At 37.3% G+C, this 18,627-nt stretch overlaps 1 protein-coding gene across 9 annotated transcripts in view; it reads right to left on the bottom strand.

Annotated features, from left to right (window-relative positions):
* The window catches only part of GRIA4 (glutamate ionotropic receptor AMPA type subunit 4), a 315,636-nt gene that overhangs the window by 44,631 nt on the left and 252,378 nt on the right, over positions 1 to 18,627 (bottom strand). For 7 of the 9 annotated variants that reach the window (XM_075851546.1, XM_075851547.1, XM_075851550.1 and 4 more), the window contains exon 9: positions 7,216 to 7,326. In XM_075851546.1, the coding sequence (XP_075707661.1) occupies positions 7,216 to 7,326 (111 nt within the window). Of the gene's footprint in view, positions 1 to 2,999; positions 5,271 to 7,215; positions 7,327 to 18,627 lie in introns of those variants that run through there. The other 2 variants (XM_075851553.1, XM_075851554.1) reach the window with 2 other exon arrangements.

Below are 18,627 nucleotides of genomic sequence, written 5' to 3'. Positions count from 1 at the left end.
CATTCAATAATCGTAATAGAGGTTACATGTTCAATTAATCGTGATTTTGATTTAGTGATTTAGGTCATAATTTTCCATCCCTACCTAGAGGGTATAATTCTAACCACTAACCAGCGTCCCAATGTGTCAGCGAATTAAAATATAGCTTGGCACATATCCCCCTCCACTGTGCAAAGCCTCATATCTGCTCAGCAAAGCAGAAAGAAGTCACGTGACATACTTTACTACAGCCTAAGACGAAGTAGTTAGAGAAATGGGCACCTCTTCCGAACCTCAGAGTGGCCATTAAGAGGGCACAATTTCGCCCTTTAGTTCAGCTTCTTTACAACATCAAAGAGATACTAAAATGTAAAGATTTCCAGTTCTGGTTGCTGGTTACAAATTCCTATCTTCTTTATCTGTTATTTATTATACAATAATTTATCTGTCATTTATAACTGAATAAGCTAATTTTTGGCGTTTTTGGGCATTTGAATGAGTATGGTGGAAGGATAAAACAAAAATCTTATGAATTTTCCAAAACACAATTTTTACACTACTGCCTCCTAAGTTAATATAATGAGCTGAATAACAAATAAAAACCAGTTTGAACATATAAAATAAGTCACACAATGCAAAGCTTATATTGACATTTAGCATTTACTATACAGTAAGCAGGAATTTGTTTATTGGAGAATCTTTCGATAGCGCATGCTGTACTAAACATTAGTAGCAGTAGGGAAATGTAAAGCATAAGCGGCTTACTATCCATAAATAACGTTAACAAAATGCAGATAATAAATATGTAACCATTATACATTTGATTATATCTTTATTGTACATTTTATAATTGTACTATGGTTTGTCATAGACCAATAAACTATATAATAATTGAATTAATTCGGTCATTTGAAATATTTAGCCACATTTTAGTGTACCTGTTACGGACCAACAGCTGGAACCTCCGCGGCTCAATTGAATCAAACTTAGATCACCATAGAACTCTATGGTGATCTAAGTTTGATTCCATAGAACAACTTGGGGGCCAAAGTGTTGCCGCCATAATGCAGAGCTTAGAACGCGGCTATATTTCGGTCATCTGAAATAGGTATCACATGTAAAATCTTGCTGCATTATAATATATATTGATTACCATTTTTGCTATTTACAAATGTATACAGTATATAAATAATCAAATCTTCTTGCTACATGGAAACCATCAAAAAGCAGGCTGGCTGCTGCTGACAGATCTAGATATTATGTTTGTATTTAGCACTTGAATTACCATTGTGATGGGTCTGTGGGTCTAATGAGCTCATTAATATATATGATTATCCCCAGCAGTTTGGCTCATTCACACATGGATACTAGCTTCATCTCAGCCTATTAACACATGAATACGCAGGACAGCTTAGCCAATTAACACATCAATACCTGATGCAATAATTAGGTATTCCATTCATATTATAACCTAGGTTACATCGGCTGCATTGGGTCATTGTGTGTTAATAAGCCGTATTCATGTGTTAATGAGCAAACCATGTGTGTATATATAGATATATATCTATATATATAGATCTATATCTATCTATCTATCTATCTATCTATCTATCTATCTATCTATCTATCTATCTATCTATCTATCTATCTATCTATCTATCTATCTATCTATCTATCGATATATATATATATATATATATATATATATATATATATATATATATATATATATACCCTGGGAAATGAGCGGGCATTTCGTTACAGTATTCCATAAATAGATATCTTTTAGTTGCATGACGGGTGATACTGACAGGAACCAGGGCTACTGAATTCTCTATAAAGCCCCAGTTTATGTGGCAACATCACTATCCCTAACCTGGCAAATATCAAGGATATCCCCTAAAAAGGGCATCTCAATGGAGCACAGGAGCCTCACTCTATCTTAAATAATCTCTGGACTTTTATCTATAATGCCTATACTCCTACGCGTTTCACCATTGCAAATAAAAGGAACATAAAAAGATGGGGACGTATGGGCACCACTATGTAAGAAAGAAATCTATATGGGGTGCTGCAGTAACATGCAAAAAATATGCATACTGGGAGAGAGGAAAAGGCACATGTACAAAATTGCGCACAAGCAAAACAATAAGAAAGGGATACGAAAAAACGGGAATGAAAAGACCAAACTTTATTATACACTATATACAAAATATAAAACCATTTAAAAAACAGAAAAAATCAACAAACCTGTAAAAATGAAACAGGAAGCAAATCACAGACAGAAATCTCAAATAGGATTCCAAATGGGACAAATGAGCCAATATCAAAGGAATAGAATACAATAGCCGTATAAATGTATTATGTGCAACTAGTAAACCTGGAAGGTAACCACATGCTGAACCACACAAGAATATAAATGTCAAGAGGGCAAGATAATATCTATACCCCAATGGGAAGCTATAGCCACATAAATATGAATATATATATATATATATATATATATATATGTTTGCTTGGTGAACCTATCTGCAATAGGCGGGTACAGCACTGACCACTCATCGTCACAAGCAGTACGGTCGTAGGCACAAAAAGCAGATGCTATTGGATCTAAAGAGAAATTATCATGATAGAGAAAATTGATACATGACCCAAATAGGCTGTGGAATAAGGACAGATGACCCCACGCGTATCGCTGTCTCTAGGTGCAGCTTCGTCACCCCTGATCTTGCACTTTATATTTTTGTGTGGTTCAGCATGTGGTTACCTTCCAGGTTTACTAGTTGCACATAATACATTTATACGGCTATTGTATTCTATTCTTTTGATATTGGCTCATATTGTCCCATTTGGAATTCTATTTGAGATTTCTGTCTGTGATTTGCTTCCTGTTATATTTTTACAGGTTTGCTGATTCTTTCTGTTTTTTTAAATGGTTTTATATTTGGTATGTAGTGTATAATAAAGTTTGGTCTTTTCATTCCCGTTTTTTCATATCCCTTTCTTATTATTTTGGGTGTGCGCAATTTTGTACATGTGCCTTTTCCTCTCTCCTAGTGATGAAAGGAACATAGGCTGGTCATGGAGACTAGCGGCATGTACACTCAGTAGGGTGCTAACCTTAAAAAACGAAATTATCATCCACTCATATAGTCAGGCCTCCCAAATAGAAATTAGAGAGAAGGGTTGTGAACCTGGTGAAATTTCTCCCACCAGCTCCATGTTCAATGTTTGAAAATGAGGCTAGAGTGCCGTGGGGCCTTAAAATATGCCCCCTTCTGGACAGGCTTATAATGAGCTGTCATCGGAACAAATACAAATCTGAACTGTTTGAGTAAGAAAAAGTGCTATTTACTTAATCCCTTGAATGAATTGGGAATTTTTTATTTGATTTGGCTTGCTTATTATGAATTTGAGTATAAGGATGGGAGGATCAAATGGTAAAATAATGACTGCCTGCAAACATCACTAGGTGGCGCTTGTGTGCTAACTGCATACTGTTTACACATTAAAATCAATACTAAATCTGTATGCAGTATGCTCCTTAGCTCCCATAGTGTCGGCTACAGGAAGCTTATTTTTTATTATTAAACTCATAGCTATACAGGGAATGTGGAGCTCAGTGTCGCAAAAATACTATTCTGACCACTATTGAGATTTATTAAAAAATTAATCAGAACACAATTTCCCACCTATTTAGTATTTATTATATTTAGGAGGCACAATAAAAGCATCTGTGAGGGGGGCACTATAGGGGAATTATAAAGTGTAGGTGGGAACTATCAGGTCATTACACTGTGTGGGGGGCACTATGAGGGCATTATACTGTATGGGGGCACTATGGAGGCATTATATTGTGTGGGTGGGCACTTTTTGGTCATTATACTGTGGGGGCTCTATTGGGAATTATACTGTGTGGGGGCCACTATGGGAGCATTATATTGTGTAGGGGTCACTATGGGAGCATTATACTATGTGGGTACGCAATATGGGGGCATTCTACTGTGGGGAGACACTAGGGACATGATACTGTGTGGGGAGCACAATGCGGTCATGTTAGTGTTTGGGAGGCACTATGAGGTCATGTTACTGTGTGGGGCAGCACTATGTCGGCATGATACTGTGTATGGAGGCACTATAGGAGCATGATATTGTGGGGCAATATGAAGGCACAATAATGTATTATACTATGTGGGGAGGCAATATGGGGGCATTATACTGTGGGGAGACACTAGGGACATGATACTGTGTGGGGAGCACAATGCAGTCATGTTAGTGTTTGGGAGGCACTATGAGGTCATGTTACTGTGTGGGGCAGAACTATGTGGGCATGATACTGTGTATGGACACACTAGGGGCATGATACTGTGTGGGGCACAAAGAGAACTGGACGTGTACAGTATGGATAGGGACTGCGCAGGATTAGAGGTGAGGTTTATCATTAAAAAAACATTAGCAGTGTCGCTCCGCTTGAGTTTTCCCTCTTTACAATAATTGAAAGTTAGGAGCTATGCATTCACTTTTATAGGTTAAACAGGCACATTTACAGTTTGTAACAAAAATCTGTCAGCAGCAGCATACTTACCTGTTGACAGTTTCCATGCAGCAACAAACGAATTAATATGTGAAAACAACAAAAATGGTAATATAAAGATATATTACAAAGACGTTGGATTATACATTTTATAACCAATATTATTCAATGTTATTCAAATTTGGAGCTTCTCTGTAATAATTGTTATAATTATCATAATCATTTTGTTATTGTCGCTTTGAATATTTTGTTTTTAATATAAATAAATTGTAGAAATCCATATATTTTCAAATGCTAAAAATGCTAATTAATAATGCTACGTCAAATATATATATTTATTTATATAGAAGTCGTTTTAAATGAATGCATAAAGGTTGATTTATAACACATAGGTCTTTAAGCCTTCAGCTTTCATATGGATTATTTATTTAATAACCTGGGGGAATATTTGTACTTTCTGTCAGTACTATTCTGCCATAATAGGGTCTTAATTAAGGCATTTTAACAGTAATGTAAGGGGTGATGATAAAGTCAGGAGAATATTCATCCAAATTACAGATTTAAGGAAAAACAAAAATAAAAAACAAAAAGTTTTACTATTTGAACTACAATGGTGATTTATACTTGAGCCATAGCAAGGAATGGTCGCTGGATCTTGAAAATCTGTTCTTTCTTGATCAATTTCTTAAAATAGGATTCTTCATCAGAGGCTGAAAAGAGGAGGACTGTACTGAAGTATGATTTCCCATTACTGAATCTTTTAGGAAAAAAAATATGCACCATACAAAAAGCTCAGAGTTTATAAAGCATCATGCAAATGCAATCTAACTGTTCCTGAATAGAATTGCGTGTGCCAGTCCTGTATCTATGGGAATATTTAATTTAAAAAAAATTCCGTTACAAGCTTTAGGGCTCTACAGTTATAGAAAAAAAAATAATTATTAAACATGTGACACAAAATACATTTCTTTATTTTAATGTCAAGTGGAACAGAGCGGGTGAAAAGTGCAGAGAAGTGTAGTGGAAAGTCCAGACAATAAAGGTCACCCTCCACCCGCCTGTTTTGACAACTGATTTAAAGGGCAGAGTTGAAGGGCTGACTTTGGAAGCTGACAAATACACTTGATGCTACTGCACAATAAAGAAACGGGATTTATGTTCCACTGTTCTATGACAAAACATTAGGGTTTTTTCAGCTTCTTTTTGTTCTGCGTAGGCACTTAAGAAGTCAATGTACTAAATTCCAAATACATTGAAATGAATGTATGACATTGACAGCAATAACTACTGACAAAGTGGAGAAATATCTGTCCCTGGTGCTGAAAACAACAATTTATTCTGGAAGGAAATTTAGAATGAAAGAGCAAATTGAGAAATATAAATTATATTATTATGAAATACATCTGCAATATAAAACATTTGTGAATCAGGAATTTGTTCCACTCCTTTACTTTGTACTGTGATAAAAACATTTTATATTGCATGCATTTGTTTCAGTTGTGAAGAAATGTTGCCATGTAATAACAAACACAACGGAAAACACAATGCCAAGGGTAATAATAAACTTCAAATATTTTATATTATAATCCTAAATATTGTAACTTTTGTTTAGTATTTTAGGCTCTAATCACAAATGTATAGCGTGCAGTATATGTTTGTAGTATTTTTTTTTACAATTGGAGCCTATATATAAGTCGCTGTATGCCTATACAGTGGCATATGTTGGAGCTTTCCCTCATAAGTATATGTCAGAAAATACCTTTGATGCATACCGCTGACGGAAAGCTCAAATGGACAGTGAATATAGTGTAAAATATTGGCCATTGTTTTCCTAGATTTTGCCTTATCATTTATCATTTATTATTTATAAAACTATTATTTTTGCAGAAGCTCTAGTTTCAAGAGTAAAAAAAAAAATAAAAAAAATTCCTTTGGCTTCCTTCACATATACTTTTTGTGTGTGTTTTTTTTTATCTGAAAAAACCCATCTCCAAAAACTAGTAAAATGGTACACACTTTTTGTATGGTGTTTTTTTGTTTTGTTTTTTGTTGCAAATAGTGAGTTTTAATACCTGCTTTTTTAGGGGGATTTTTTTCACATTGCAAATGTGCTTCAAAGATTATGTGATGCAAAGATTCCTAAAAAAAAAATTCGAGACAAAATAAAGATGACAGGAAAAATATTCCAAATGATGGCGTATTTCCTAAAAACATGTGTAAGCCACTGTGAAGTTGGCAAAATAAAAACAGTAAGTAAGTAATAAAAAATAGTAAGTGATAAAGATAATAATAATTTTAATCATCATTTTTATTGTTGTTGTTTTGTTATTATTATTATTATTATTATTAATAATAATACATTTATAAATAAGCATTTCAGTTTGTCTAGAAAGAACTCACACATCAGTTTTGTGGGTGGTAATTTGCCGTAAAAATATATCTGAAGCAATTTCCACCGGTTATGCAAATCCATTACAAACTGAAGTCTGACTGCTCGGAAAAAAAAAGTTACACTCAAAAGATATCCACTGGCAAAACCCAAGGCTGTCCCAAGAAAACTGGGACACACTCAGGCTTCAAGCTACATTAATGCTTTATAAATTACAAGTGAATTTAAAAGATACTATACTTTTAGAACTTGGCCACATGAGAATAATCTAAATATCAAAGATTATATAAAAATAAAAAAGAAGAAAATTTACCAGGATTGTAGTCACGACAACTGTCCTGTTTTCAATTGCTGATGAATCGTTTTTAAAGGAAGGTTCGTGTTGTAGCAAAACCAGTTTATCCATATCATTCCAGTATCCAATCTGTACAAATAAAAAAATGATAAAAAATGTAAAAAAGCACAGAATAAAGGGAATTACAAAATTAAAGATTAAACAATGAGATAATGAAGATGGAAGAAATAGAAAACAGGGTTACACATACCATGATTGGATAGCATTGTTACAAATTATGCTGGAAAACATAAAACTCAACCTCCTATTACAGAAGTTATCATTTTAGATAGATAAATCAATGAACTGTATAATACACCATCATATCCTGGTTAGACTACTGCAACACCCATCTTTGTGGTCCACCGGCAAACAGACTAGAACCTCTCTAATCAAACTTAAGTTCTGCCACACAACTCACCAACAACTCTTTCCATTCTTCTAATGCCATCATGCTTTGTCAGTCCCTCCACTGGCAGCCCATCACACAAAGAACCTAATTTGAAATTCCCACTTTACCTACAAAGCTCTATCTAATTCTGCTGCAACCTTCTCTACACCACTCTAGTCACCTCCTTACACTATTGCATTCAAGTCTCCTCTCGTGCTTCCCCTCTCTTCTGAAATTCCATTCCTCATTCCAACAGACATTCTTCAACCCTACGAACACACAGTATAAAAACCTAATCTCTTCTTAAAGCATACAGATGTAGCAATCTTTAACTTGACACTTAACGCATTAAATACTGTGGCAAGTAACTAACTTGACCTTTTGAATGGCTTTTGTTGTGTTAAGTAAAATGTTATCGTGTTGCAGCAAGTTATCAGTGTCAAGTGTCATCCAGAGTGTCACTCGACCAGTATTTCAACACTGCCTCCACCTGACTTGTCTACAGCTGCTTTTTCTTCTTTCCCTGACCTCGTGTATCTACTTCCTATTAGTTATACATTGTAAGCATGCATGGGCAGGGTCCCTACCTAACGTATCTTGTGAATACTGTTTTCATTTGTCTGTACCACACTGAGCATTATCAAGGTAGGAGAATTTACAAATGTATCAAGAGAGAAACAATAGACAGTGAAATACAGATGTAGCCATCTTTACCTTGACTTTTAACGCATTAAATACACAGTGGAAGGATCCCTTATCTTGACTTTTTCAATGACTTTTCAATGGCTTTTGTTGTGTGATATCACGCTGCAACAAGTTATCAGAGTCAAGTTAAAGATGGCTACATCCGTAGGGGTTAAGGAGTAAAATTCTTACTGAGGGGCAGGTCAGAGATTGACTTATGATTCTTTTCCACAGATATGTCCTCCCTTAAAGGGTAACTAAACTTTCAGAAAACTTCTGACATGTCATTGTGGCATGTCAGAAGTTTTAATCGGTGGGGGTCCGAGCACTGAGATCCCCACCGATTTCTAAAATGAAGTGACAGAGTGACAGAAGCGCTCAGGTGACTGCTCGGTTGGTGTGGGGGCTCATAGACTTCAGACGATCAGAAATTAAGCGTCTCAGCACTCACCCGAGCTCTTCTGCCACTTCGTTTTAGTGATCGGTGGGGGTCTGAGAGCCCGGACCTCCACCGATTAAAACTTTTGACATGTCACTATGACATGTCAGAAGTTTTCTGAAAGTTTAGTTACCCTTTAACTTATGTCTAAACCCGACATATTTCTAAATGTATAGAGCAGAATGTTGACAAACATGTAGACATGTATATATCTCTGATAGACGCCTCCGATGGACGCCATCCAACAGCCATCTGTCCCCCATAGACTCCCATAGTAAAACATTTTTTTACTGGATAGCGCTAGATTGTATTCAATTGATATCATGACAAATTGTATAAATTAACGAAATTCAGGAAAAGGTGAACACATCTGTTTTGGGGAAAATACGATTTAATTGACCTTTGGCCAATGTAAGAAATATAAATAGTGTGTCACTCTTCTTCCCCTAATATAGTTTAAGTAACTTTTAGAAGAAATAAAAATATTAACAGAAGAGAAGTTCTAAGAGATAGCAGACACAAGATAGACACAACAATTATTGCTCCTCTCGCAATTCTTGAAAATGGAGTTTCGCCCAGGGGTATAATTTTAATTTTGATGGTGTTTATTTAGAGACTACTTGTTGTATCATAAAACCCCACTGATGGCTTAAACAAAGGGGCAGTAGTGATCAGCTGAGCACTTCATCCCCTTCGTTCCAGCGATTAATAAGGGTCTCAACACCCAGAACACCACAGATCCAACTCTGACATGTTAAGATATGCAATGACATAAAAGAGGAGTCAGAGATAACCTGTGGTGGATTTTCGAGAAGGTAATTATTATCCAAGGAACTATGAAATACTGTAAAGTTTAGTGTTTAAGTGTTACCTTTTATTGGCTAACTGGAAAGGTTCGGATTGCAAAGTCTCTTTATTAGACATGTCACCAATGGTATGAAAAAATGACTTGTTCCCAAGCACACCAGGCTATCAGAAGTTTAGTGTTACTTATTTCTAAGGCCAGTTTCACACAGTTGCAGGGGCAGCTATGGGTCTGTTGACCCGAACTAACAGCATCATTGGGCCGGGATTTGTGGCTGTAATATGGACAGAGAAATGATCCCGTATTACGCTAGTGTGAAACTGGCCTTATAGTTTTCCTTTAATAAACTGTTCCACCACAGACCATTTACTTGAAATATAGATGTATAGCATGAACGTAATTTCTTTCATCCTCCTTTCAAATGGATTTCTTGTCAAGGGAGCTTGAAAAATGAGTAACTTAGAAGTGATCTGGGTAAAGTTATTAGTTCAGGCCTGAAAAGAAGATGGTAGAAGGAGTGGTCGGGCTGTTACAAGGCTATTTTCTTCCTAATCAAAAAAGAGTGTCACAATATATGGAGCAGGAATATATGGTTTCTGATGGTGTATTTACACGCGTAGGCTTTGTTATGTTTTTGTCGCAACTTTGATGAAAAGATATGTCCACTCTTATCTTTTCTTAAATTTGGTTAAGTACTCCAATTTTTCATTAATCAATTCAATACAATAATTCAACATGCTAATAAAACCATTGACTTTCTGCAATTCACATCACAATTACTGGGTGGCCACACCATCACCAACGGGTGCCGACTGTAAATAATAGTCGACATCCCACTGTAATGGATCCAGATAACTCCATTCCCAACTGTTTAAAGCTTTAAATGTCACGGTAAATAGCGACCGCTGCATCTAAGTGGCTAGACAGGAGAAGGCTCGCAACCCGATAGGTTGTCATGGCACCCGGCAGTCTAGTAAACGCACCCATGTCTACCATGTGTATGTAACAGATTGCCTGTCAGTAAAACACTGACAGGCAATAATACAATGCAAAATCGAACTATTTCAGTGTGTTAAAGAAATCATAGGATCGCATATTCAAGTCCCCTAGAGGGACAAAAAAGAAATAAAGTTTATAAAAACAATAATTAAAAAAGCTTTGGGCACTCTTCACATGGCAAATTTTGCGTGGCAGATTACGCCGCAAAATCTGCCTTGGAACTACTCCTGCCGTTGGCAGGAAGATTACTCCCCCCCATTGACATCAATGGGAGGTTCGGGCGGAATCCGCTAGAAGATTGAGCAGGATGCTTCTTTTTCCCGCTAGCTGAAAAAATCAGCAAGCAGGAAAAAGAAGCATCCATTTCTTATTGAAATGAATGGGAGGCGGAATTTCAAAGTTTCCTCCGTGTGAAAAAGTAAAAATACATGAAAAATACACTCATAGAGCAAAAATAGGGAAAATGACATATTTCATATTGCCGCATTTGTAACTTAAACGGAACCTGTCACCAGCATTTTAGCTATAAAGCCAGCAATACCTGGTGAAAGTGGGTGAAAAATCATTGTCATCTAAGCTATAAATATGTTCTAAGTAAGCTCTGTAGCTTTAGTATTCCGTTTTTCAGTGGTCCCACGCCATATGCAAATGAGCAGAAAAGAGTCAAATCTTCATCTGAAAAGAGTCAGGTTTTCATTCCTCCAGCATCTCAGAGTGGACTCCACCTCCTTCTTTTTGATTGACAGCTCCTTAGCCAGTCAGGGCCAGACAGGTGGTGGCAGTGGGTGTGGTTAAGAAGCTGCATCCCAGAGGGAAAAATAATTACCATAAAAGGCGGGGAAAGTTTAAACGACGATATTTACTGACAGAGGAGGACTTCAGGAAAGAAGAGAACAGGAACAAACTCTGGACAGCTGCGGCCATTGAGGGGTCCGGCGAGTTTAACAGGTAAGATGTTGATGACAGGACCCCTTTAAATACTGCATGGTGAACAACATAAAAAAAGAAAAAATAAAAAAAAACAAAAAAACAATGACGGATTTTCTGTATTTCCCTATTATCCCTATTAAAAATAATAAAAGTTAATCAATGAGTTATGTGTACACCAAAATGGTACCATTAAAAAAAGTAACTCGTCCTGCAAAAAACAAGCCCTCATACGGCTATCAAAAATAATAAAAAAATTAAGGATAAAGAAACTAAAAATCTAACAAGAAAACCCACTGAATTCTGAAGGCCAAAACAGCCGTGTCCCTAACGTAACTCCACAGATAATGCCAGCGTAACCCAAATGCCCATGGCATTGTATTTTCACACATACTGTACATACTATGGAAAGAAAGCGCAGATCATTCCTTGACTGTTCCCCTATTATCAGGTACAAATAGACTTTTACATGAACAATATTTACATTTTGGTTATCCTTGCTATAATTGTGCAGCTACATTAAATATTGATCTGGCGTTGATTGACTTTTAATGCATTAAAGGGGTTTTCCCACAATGGACATTTATGACATAAATATCAGATAGATGCGGGTCCCACCTCTGGGAATCCACACCTATCTCCAGAACGGGGCCCCTAAACCCCGTTCTACCTTTGTGTGTGTCGGCTGATTTCCGACCATGAAGGTGAAAACCATGAAGCCCCATAGAACTAATTGGTAGTTACGGACACAGCGTAGCTCGCATGTTGCGCTGCTTCCGTAACTGCTATTCACTGCTATGGAAACATATCCTGTGGATATGTCATAAACGTCCCTCGTGGGAAAACCCCTAGAAATACACAGTATCAGTAAATATAAATATATATATATATATATATATATATATATATATATATATATATATATATATATATATATATGTATATATTCACTTTTTTTTCTTCTACATTTATATTTTTGCTGCTTCTGAGGGGGTAGTTGTGGATTTTCATATTTTTTTCCATGACGAGATCTCATAATTCCATTTTAATCATATACAACATGCTATATTACATCTTTACTATGATACATAGAAAAAATGATAGACTGGATCTGCATTTTTTTTATAGCCCCTAGTATGCTGCATTTAGAATTGTATTTTTTCTTTCCCTCGGAGGATACAGTAGAATGGGATTATGTTTTGTCAATATTGTCAGAATCCGATCATTTATAGGATCTGGGAAGCTGCTCGCAATGTGGTTTAATCATTCAATAAACCATGAAGAATGACATGCATTACCGAATCGCTCTCTGTATCGAGAACCAGTAAACCTGGAGAACTGCTGCTGATTACAACCCATCAGAGACCTCCGTGACAGATTCTGTGCTGTGTCTTCATAACAACTATTCAGCTCCTGTTCACACACAAGCCATCAGCATTCTGACATTTGACCTAATTTGTCCTTACTGCAATCAGCAGAAGCAGCAGCTCCCCAGGGCTCGTGGTCTCTGTAGAAAAGTGTACATCCATTCCAGGGAACAAAAATGGATATATAGAAATCTCAAATATATTTGAAAAATGGAAAGCAGAGGAAAATTGACATTATATAAAGATATCATATTAAAACAATCTGCATTTAATAAAATGTCGTCCAGGAATTGGCAATTGCCCCATGTGGCAAGTCTTTGTTCTACAGTGATGATATGAGACCTCAGCATTATACAGTCTTTCATAAATTCTACTAAATTTCATGGATAGATTTCACCCTAAGGTTGGATTCACACGCTCTAATAAAATCGCATTTTAGCATCCACATTATGGACTTAACAACTGGATCCCAAGGGGTTGGTAGGATAAACTAAATTTGGGGGGTCGGGGTTTTGGGCCATGGGGGGGGCTGAATTTTGGGCCATAGTACCGACCTAAAATTTTACTAATTTCAAAAATGTTAGTAATGTGAAAATGTGAGAGAGAAAAAGAGAGAAAGAGAGAGCAAAAGAGGGAGAAAAAGAGAGAGAACGAGAAAGAGAGAGAAAGGGAGAAAGAGAGAGAAAAAGAGGGAGAAAAAGAGAGAGAACGAGAAAGAGAGAGAAAGGGAGAAAGAGAGAGAAAAAGAGAGAGAACGAGAAAGAGAGAGAAAGGGAGAAAGAGGGAGAAAAAGAGAGAGAACGAGAAAGAGAGCGAAAGAGAAAGAAAGAAAGAGAGAGGAAAAAGAGAAAGAGGGAGAAAGAAAGAGAGAGAGAGACATAAAAAGAGAGAGAGAGAGAGACAGATAATGAGAAAGAGAGAGAGAGAGAATAAAGGTTTGATACTGTCTGGGCTGCAATGGGAGTTTTAAATTAAAAAATAGTCAACAATTATATTGTTAATTTGGTAAATGCACAAAAAGTCTCACGATGTATGAAAAATATGTTGCAGATGGGGCAAATATGGCAGAGATTTCATGTCACATACTATTTTTCGAAAGGTTTCGTTGCACTTTAAGCCTTTGGCTGCCAGGGATTTTTGGACATTTGCGCCTCTAGTGGTCGGGACAATTTTTAAACTTTTGATATGTACTAATAAAACCTAAATTGCAAAATAAAAAATCATACTAAACTCCCAAACCTATATATTTTATAAAAAGTAGACAAACAGGCACAAAGTGGCACACAACGCGGGGCCCGACTGGTCTGGACGTCCCCAGACGCCCTCTTTATTTGCCGCCGCATCAGCGACCCAGTCCAGTTCCTTGTATTCAATTGTATCTGCGTCCTTAAGACGCGGATACAATGAAATATTGTAGTGACGCTTCAGGGTGCAAGGGAGCCTAAAGGTGTGACCCAAACAGAAAATTTGATGCATTACACATCCTAAAAATAAAAGTACAATATGTGCAGAGTTCATGCATACGACATATGTCTACATGCACATATCTTGATAAAATCACCAGAATTGAGAAGAACAAAAATCTGGTTTTAATCTCAAAATGTTAAAAAAGTAACAACCTATAAAATTGAATAGTGCGTGCACCCCCAAACCTATTTTCTGAATGCAGACAACCTGTAGATTGCAGTTGTCTTGAAGTGGAGTTAGAAAAAAAAATCGCTTATGGTGACCATTAGTGGATGAAAATGTATTTTCTGACTGACGGAAATATTTTGCATCCATCAGAAATGTACACATCCTTTTTCAGTGATAACTGTTATCACTATGACTGTAGAGTATAACGGGTATTGGTAGAGTAGCGGTTAGCGGATTGTACATTAAAGATTGGTTACAGACAGTATTCCGACAGTTTAAAAATGACATACTTTATTGATGTGTGCGTGTGGTGCAAGTGCTTGGTGCAACTTGTTTGAGGCCATGATCCAGAAATTGGTAAATTTACGGGACGCGAGTCAATTAATGGATTCGAGGAGCTACTGATTCGGTGATTAGATGAGCTACTGATCATCTTATCACTTCTATTTTTAAAAGAAGACCCCCATATATGACAATAAAAGAGCAAGTATACTTTCTGATTGATAAGAGGGTTTGATAACATGAGCAAAAGTTCCTGTTACCTCTCCACCTGGGCTCATCCACAGATATACAGGGACAGAAGGAGGATGCTAGATCCCCCTCCTCTCCTTGAACCCTGCTTGCACGTCCATTGCTAACCCTCCTCTCCTCCTCCACACTGCTGAAATAAGAGCTGCAACCATTTGCAGCTCCCTCTCCAACTTGCTCTAAATAAGGCACGATCACAGCTAGCATGAGATATGTCCTTGGCAGAAAGAGGGTATAGGAGATTTCCAGCGGAAACAACACTTTCCATGAAATTTCCCCCGACCACCTGACTGTCTCTCCAGCTCCTATATGTATATTGTACTCCCTTCCCTGCAGTCTAAGCCCCTGCCGGCTTCTGATCACACACTATGTTCATGATTAGATCTCCCTGATTTCTCTTTCTTTGTGCTATGTGATCAATCCCATGATGCCTCAGTATAAAATCACATGAGCAGTTAGAACCTGTACCATCTCTGTCTGCTGGGGAGGACAGTGTGATTTTTCTTTTCTCAGTATTGTCCTAAATAAGCTAAAACATTTGAAGTATAGAGCCATGGAGTCTGATCGGTGATCTTCTCCATTATAACTGATTGGTAATCATCATTGGTAACTGTAATAGAAGTTCCTGTCCCGCTATGTGGAGAGCATGTGTGGAACAGTTCATGCAATTTAATTGACTAAAGTTGAAAAAGCATATCACATTCAGAACTATAAAGCTATATAAACAGATGGAGCGGGCTGCACAGGCGGGTACTGTAGTTATAATGGGAGCTTTTAATTACAGGGATATTAATTGGTGTCATGGTTTGGCTACAACTGTGAAGGGGAGAAATTTGCTCAACCTGTTGCAGGAAAATTTTATGTGCCAGTTTGTGGAAGACCCGACTAGAGGTGAAGCTCTGTTGGATCTGGTCATTTCTAATAATGTAGAGCTTGTTGGGAATGTCAATGTTCGTGAAAACCTCGGTAACAGTGATCATAATATAGTTATATTTTACCTATACTGTAAAAAACAAACACAGGCTGGGAGGGCAAAAACACTTAATTTTAAGAAGGCCAATTTCCCCAGGATGAGGGCTGTAATTCAGGACATAGACAGGGAAGAACTAATGTCAAATAATGGGACAAATGATAAATGGGAGATTTTAAAATCTACTTTGTATAATTATAGTGCAAAATTAATTCCTATAGGTAACAAGTATAAACGACTAAAATTAAACCCCACATGGCTTACACCTTCTGTAAAAAGGGCAATACATGACAAAAAAAGGGCATTTGAAAAATACAAATCTGAGGGTACAGCTGTAGCCTTTGTAAATTATACAAAAAGGCATGTGGCCAATGATAGTAAAACAAATCCCAAACCAAGCCAAGGTCTGAACATGTAGGACCCCTAGATAGTGGTAATGGGGAGTTGGTCACAGGGGATCAAGAGAAGGCAGAGTTACTAAATGGGTTCTTTAGCTCTGTATATACAACAGAAGAAAGAGCAGCTGATGTAGCCGGTGCCAGTGCTGTTAATATATCAGTTGATATATGAATTGGGTGAATATAGATATGGTCCAAGCTAAGTTAAATAAAATAAATGTACACAAGGCCTCGGGACCAGATGGGTTACACCCTAGAGTTCTTAAAGAGCTTAGTTCAGTTATTCCTGTCCCCCTCTTCATAATATTCAGAGAGTCTCTAGTGACTGGTATAGAGCCAAGGGACTGGCGCAGGGCAAATGTGGTGCCTATTTTCAAAAAGGGATATAGGTCTTCCCCGGGTAATTATAGACCAGTAAGCTTAACATCCGTCGTGGGAAAATGTTAGAGAGGCTATTGGGGGACTATATACAGGATTATGTGGCAAAAAATAGTATTATAAGTGACAGCTAGCATGGATTTACTAAGGACAGAAGTTGTCAAACCAACCTGATTTGTTTTTATGAAGAGGTGAGCAGAAGCCCAGACAGAGGGGCCGCTGTGGATATAGTGTTTTTGGACTTTGCAAAGGCATTTGACACTGTCCCCCATAGACGTCTAACGGGTAAATTAAGATCTATAGGTTTAGAAAGTATAGTTTGGAATTGGATTGAGAATTGGCTCAAGGACCATATCCAGAGAGTTGTGGTCAATGATTCCTACTCTGAATGGTCCCTGGTTATAAGTGGTGTACCCCAGGGTTCAGTGCTGGGACCACTATTATTCAACTTATTTATTAATGATATAGAGGATTGGATTAATAGCACTATTTCTATTTTTGCAGATGACACCAAGCTATGTAATATAGTTCAGACTATGGAAGATGTATCTGGATACCAATAACCTGCATGCATCATATGTCCTAGGGAGAGCTATACTGGGGGAGTCACTTGTTAAGAAGGATCTGGGTGTACTTGTAAATCATAAACTCAATAACAGCATGCAATGTCAATCAGCTGCTTCAAAGGCCAGCAATATATTGTTGTGTATTAAAAGAGGCTTGGACTCACGGGACAGGGATGTAATATTACCACTTTACAAAGCATTAGTGAGGCCTCATCTAGAATATGCAGTTCAGTTCTGGGCACCAGTTCATAGAAAGGAGGCCCTGGAGTTAAAAAAAAAATACAAAGAAGAGCAACGAAGCTAATAAGGGGCATGGAGAATCTAAGTTATGAGGAAAAATGAAAAAGAATTAAACCTATTTAGCCTTGAAAAGAGACGACTAAGGGGGGACATGATTAACTTAAATATATCAATGGTCTTACAAAAAATATGGTGAAATCCTGTTCCATGTAAAACCACCTCAAAAAACAAGGGGGCACTCCCAAGCCTTCTTTACTGTGAGAACTGTGAATCTATGGAATAGCCTACCGCAGGAGCTGGTCACAGCAGGGACAGTAGATGGCTTTAAAAAAGGCTTAGATAATTTCCTAGAACAAAAAAATATTAGCTCCTATGTCAATGTGTAGAAATTTTTTCCTCCCCTTTTCCCATCTCTTGGTTAAACTTGATGGACTTGTGTGTTTTTTCAACCGTACTAACTATTTAACTAAGTCTGATTTAAGTTTAAGAAATATTGTTTTTCTTAAGCATTTACAATTAATTTAGCCCCAGTAAATCTGACCTTTGCTACGGTCATCAGTCTACAGATTGAATAAAAATTAAAGGGATTGTCAAGGATTAGTAAAACATGGCTGCTTTCTTCCAAAAACAGCACGACACTTGTTTATATGTTCTTTCTAGCATTGCAGTAAATGAAGCTGAGCTGTAATACCATGCAAAACCTGTGGACAAGTGTGGCACTGTTTTTGTAAGAAAGCAGCCATCTTTTTCTAATCTTGCACAACCCCTTTAAATTCAGCGGCTTATAATTGCAAAAAGCAAAAATAAATATTATAGGGCAAACTAGAACCATGGTGTGTAAATAGACTAAGGCTTCGTTCACATCCGCGTCGGAGGCTCCGTTAAGGGTCTCCGTCGTATATCTGGCAGGGTTTTACCCGAGATTACCGGAGACAATAGCGCAGCATGATGCGCTATTGTGTCCGGTAAAATCACGGACACCCCGGCGGAAAGCCGGTAGAACCCATTAAAGTTAATGGGTTCCATCGGCAACCGGCGGTATCCGTTGTACAACGGAACAGTTG

Source organism: Rhinoderma darwinii, chromosome 2, assembly GCF_050947455.1.
Source record: "Rhinoderma darwinii isolate aRhiDar2 chromosome 2, aRhiDar2.hap1, whole genome shotgun sequence".
Taxonomy (NCBI): Eukaryota; Metazoa; Chordata; class Amphibia; order Anura; family Rhinodermatidae; genus Rhinoderma; species Rhinoderma darwinii.
This window is presented reverse-complemented; position numbering and strand designations above follow the sequence as displayed.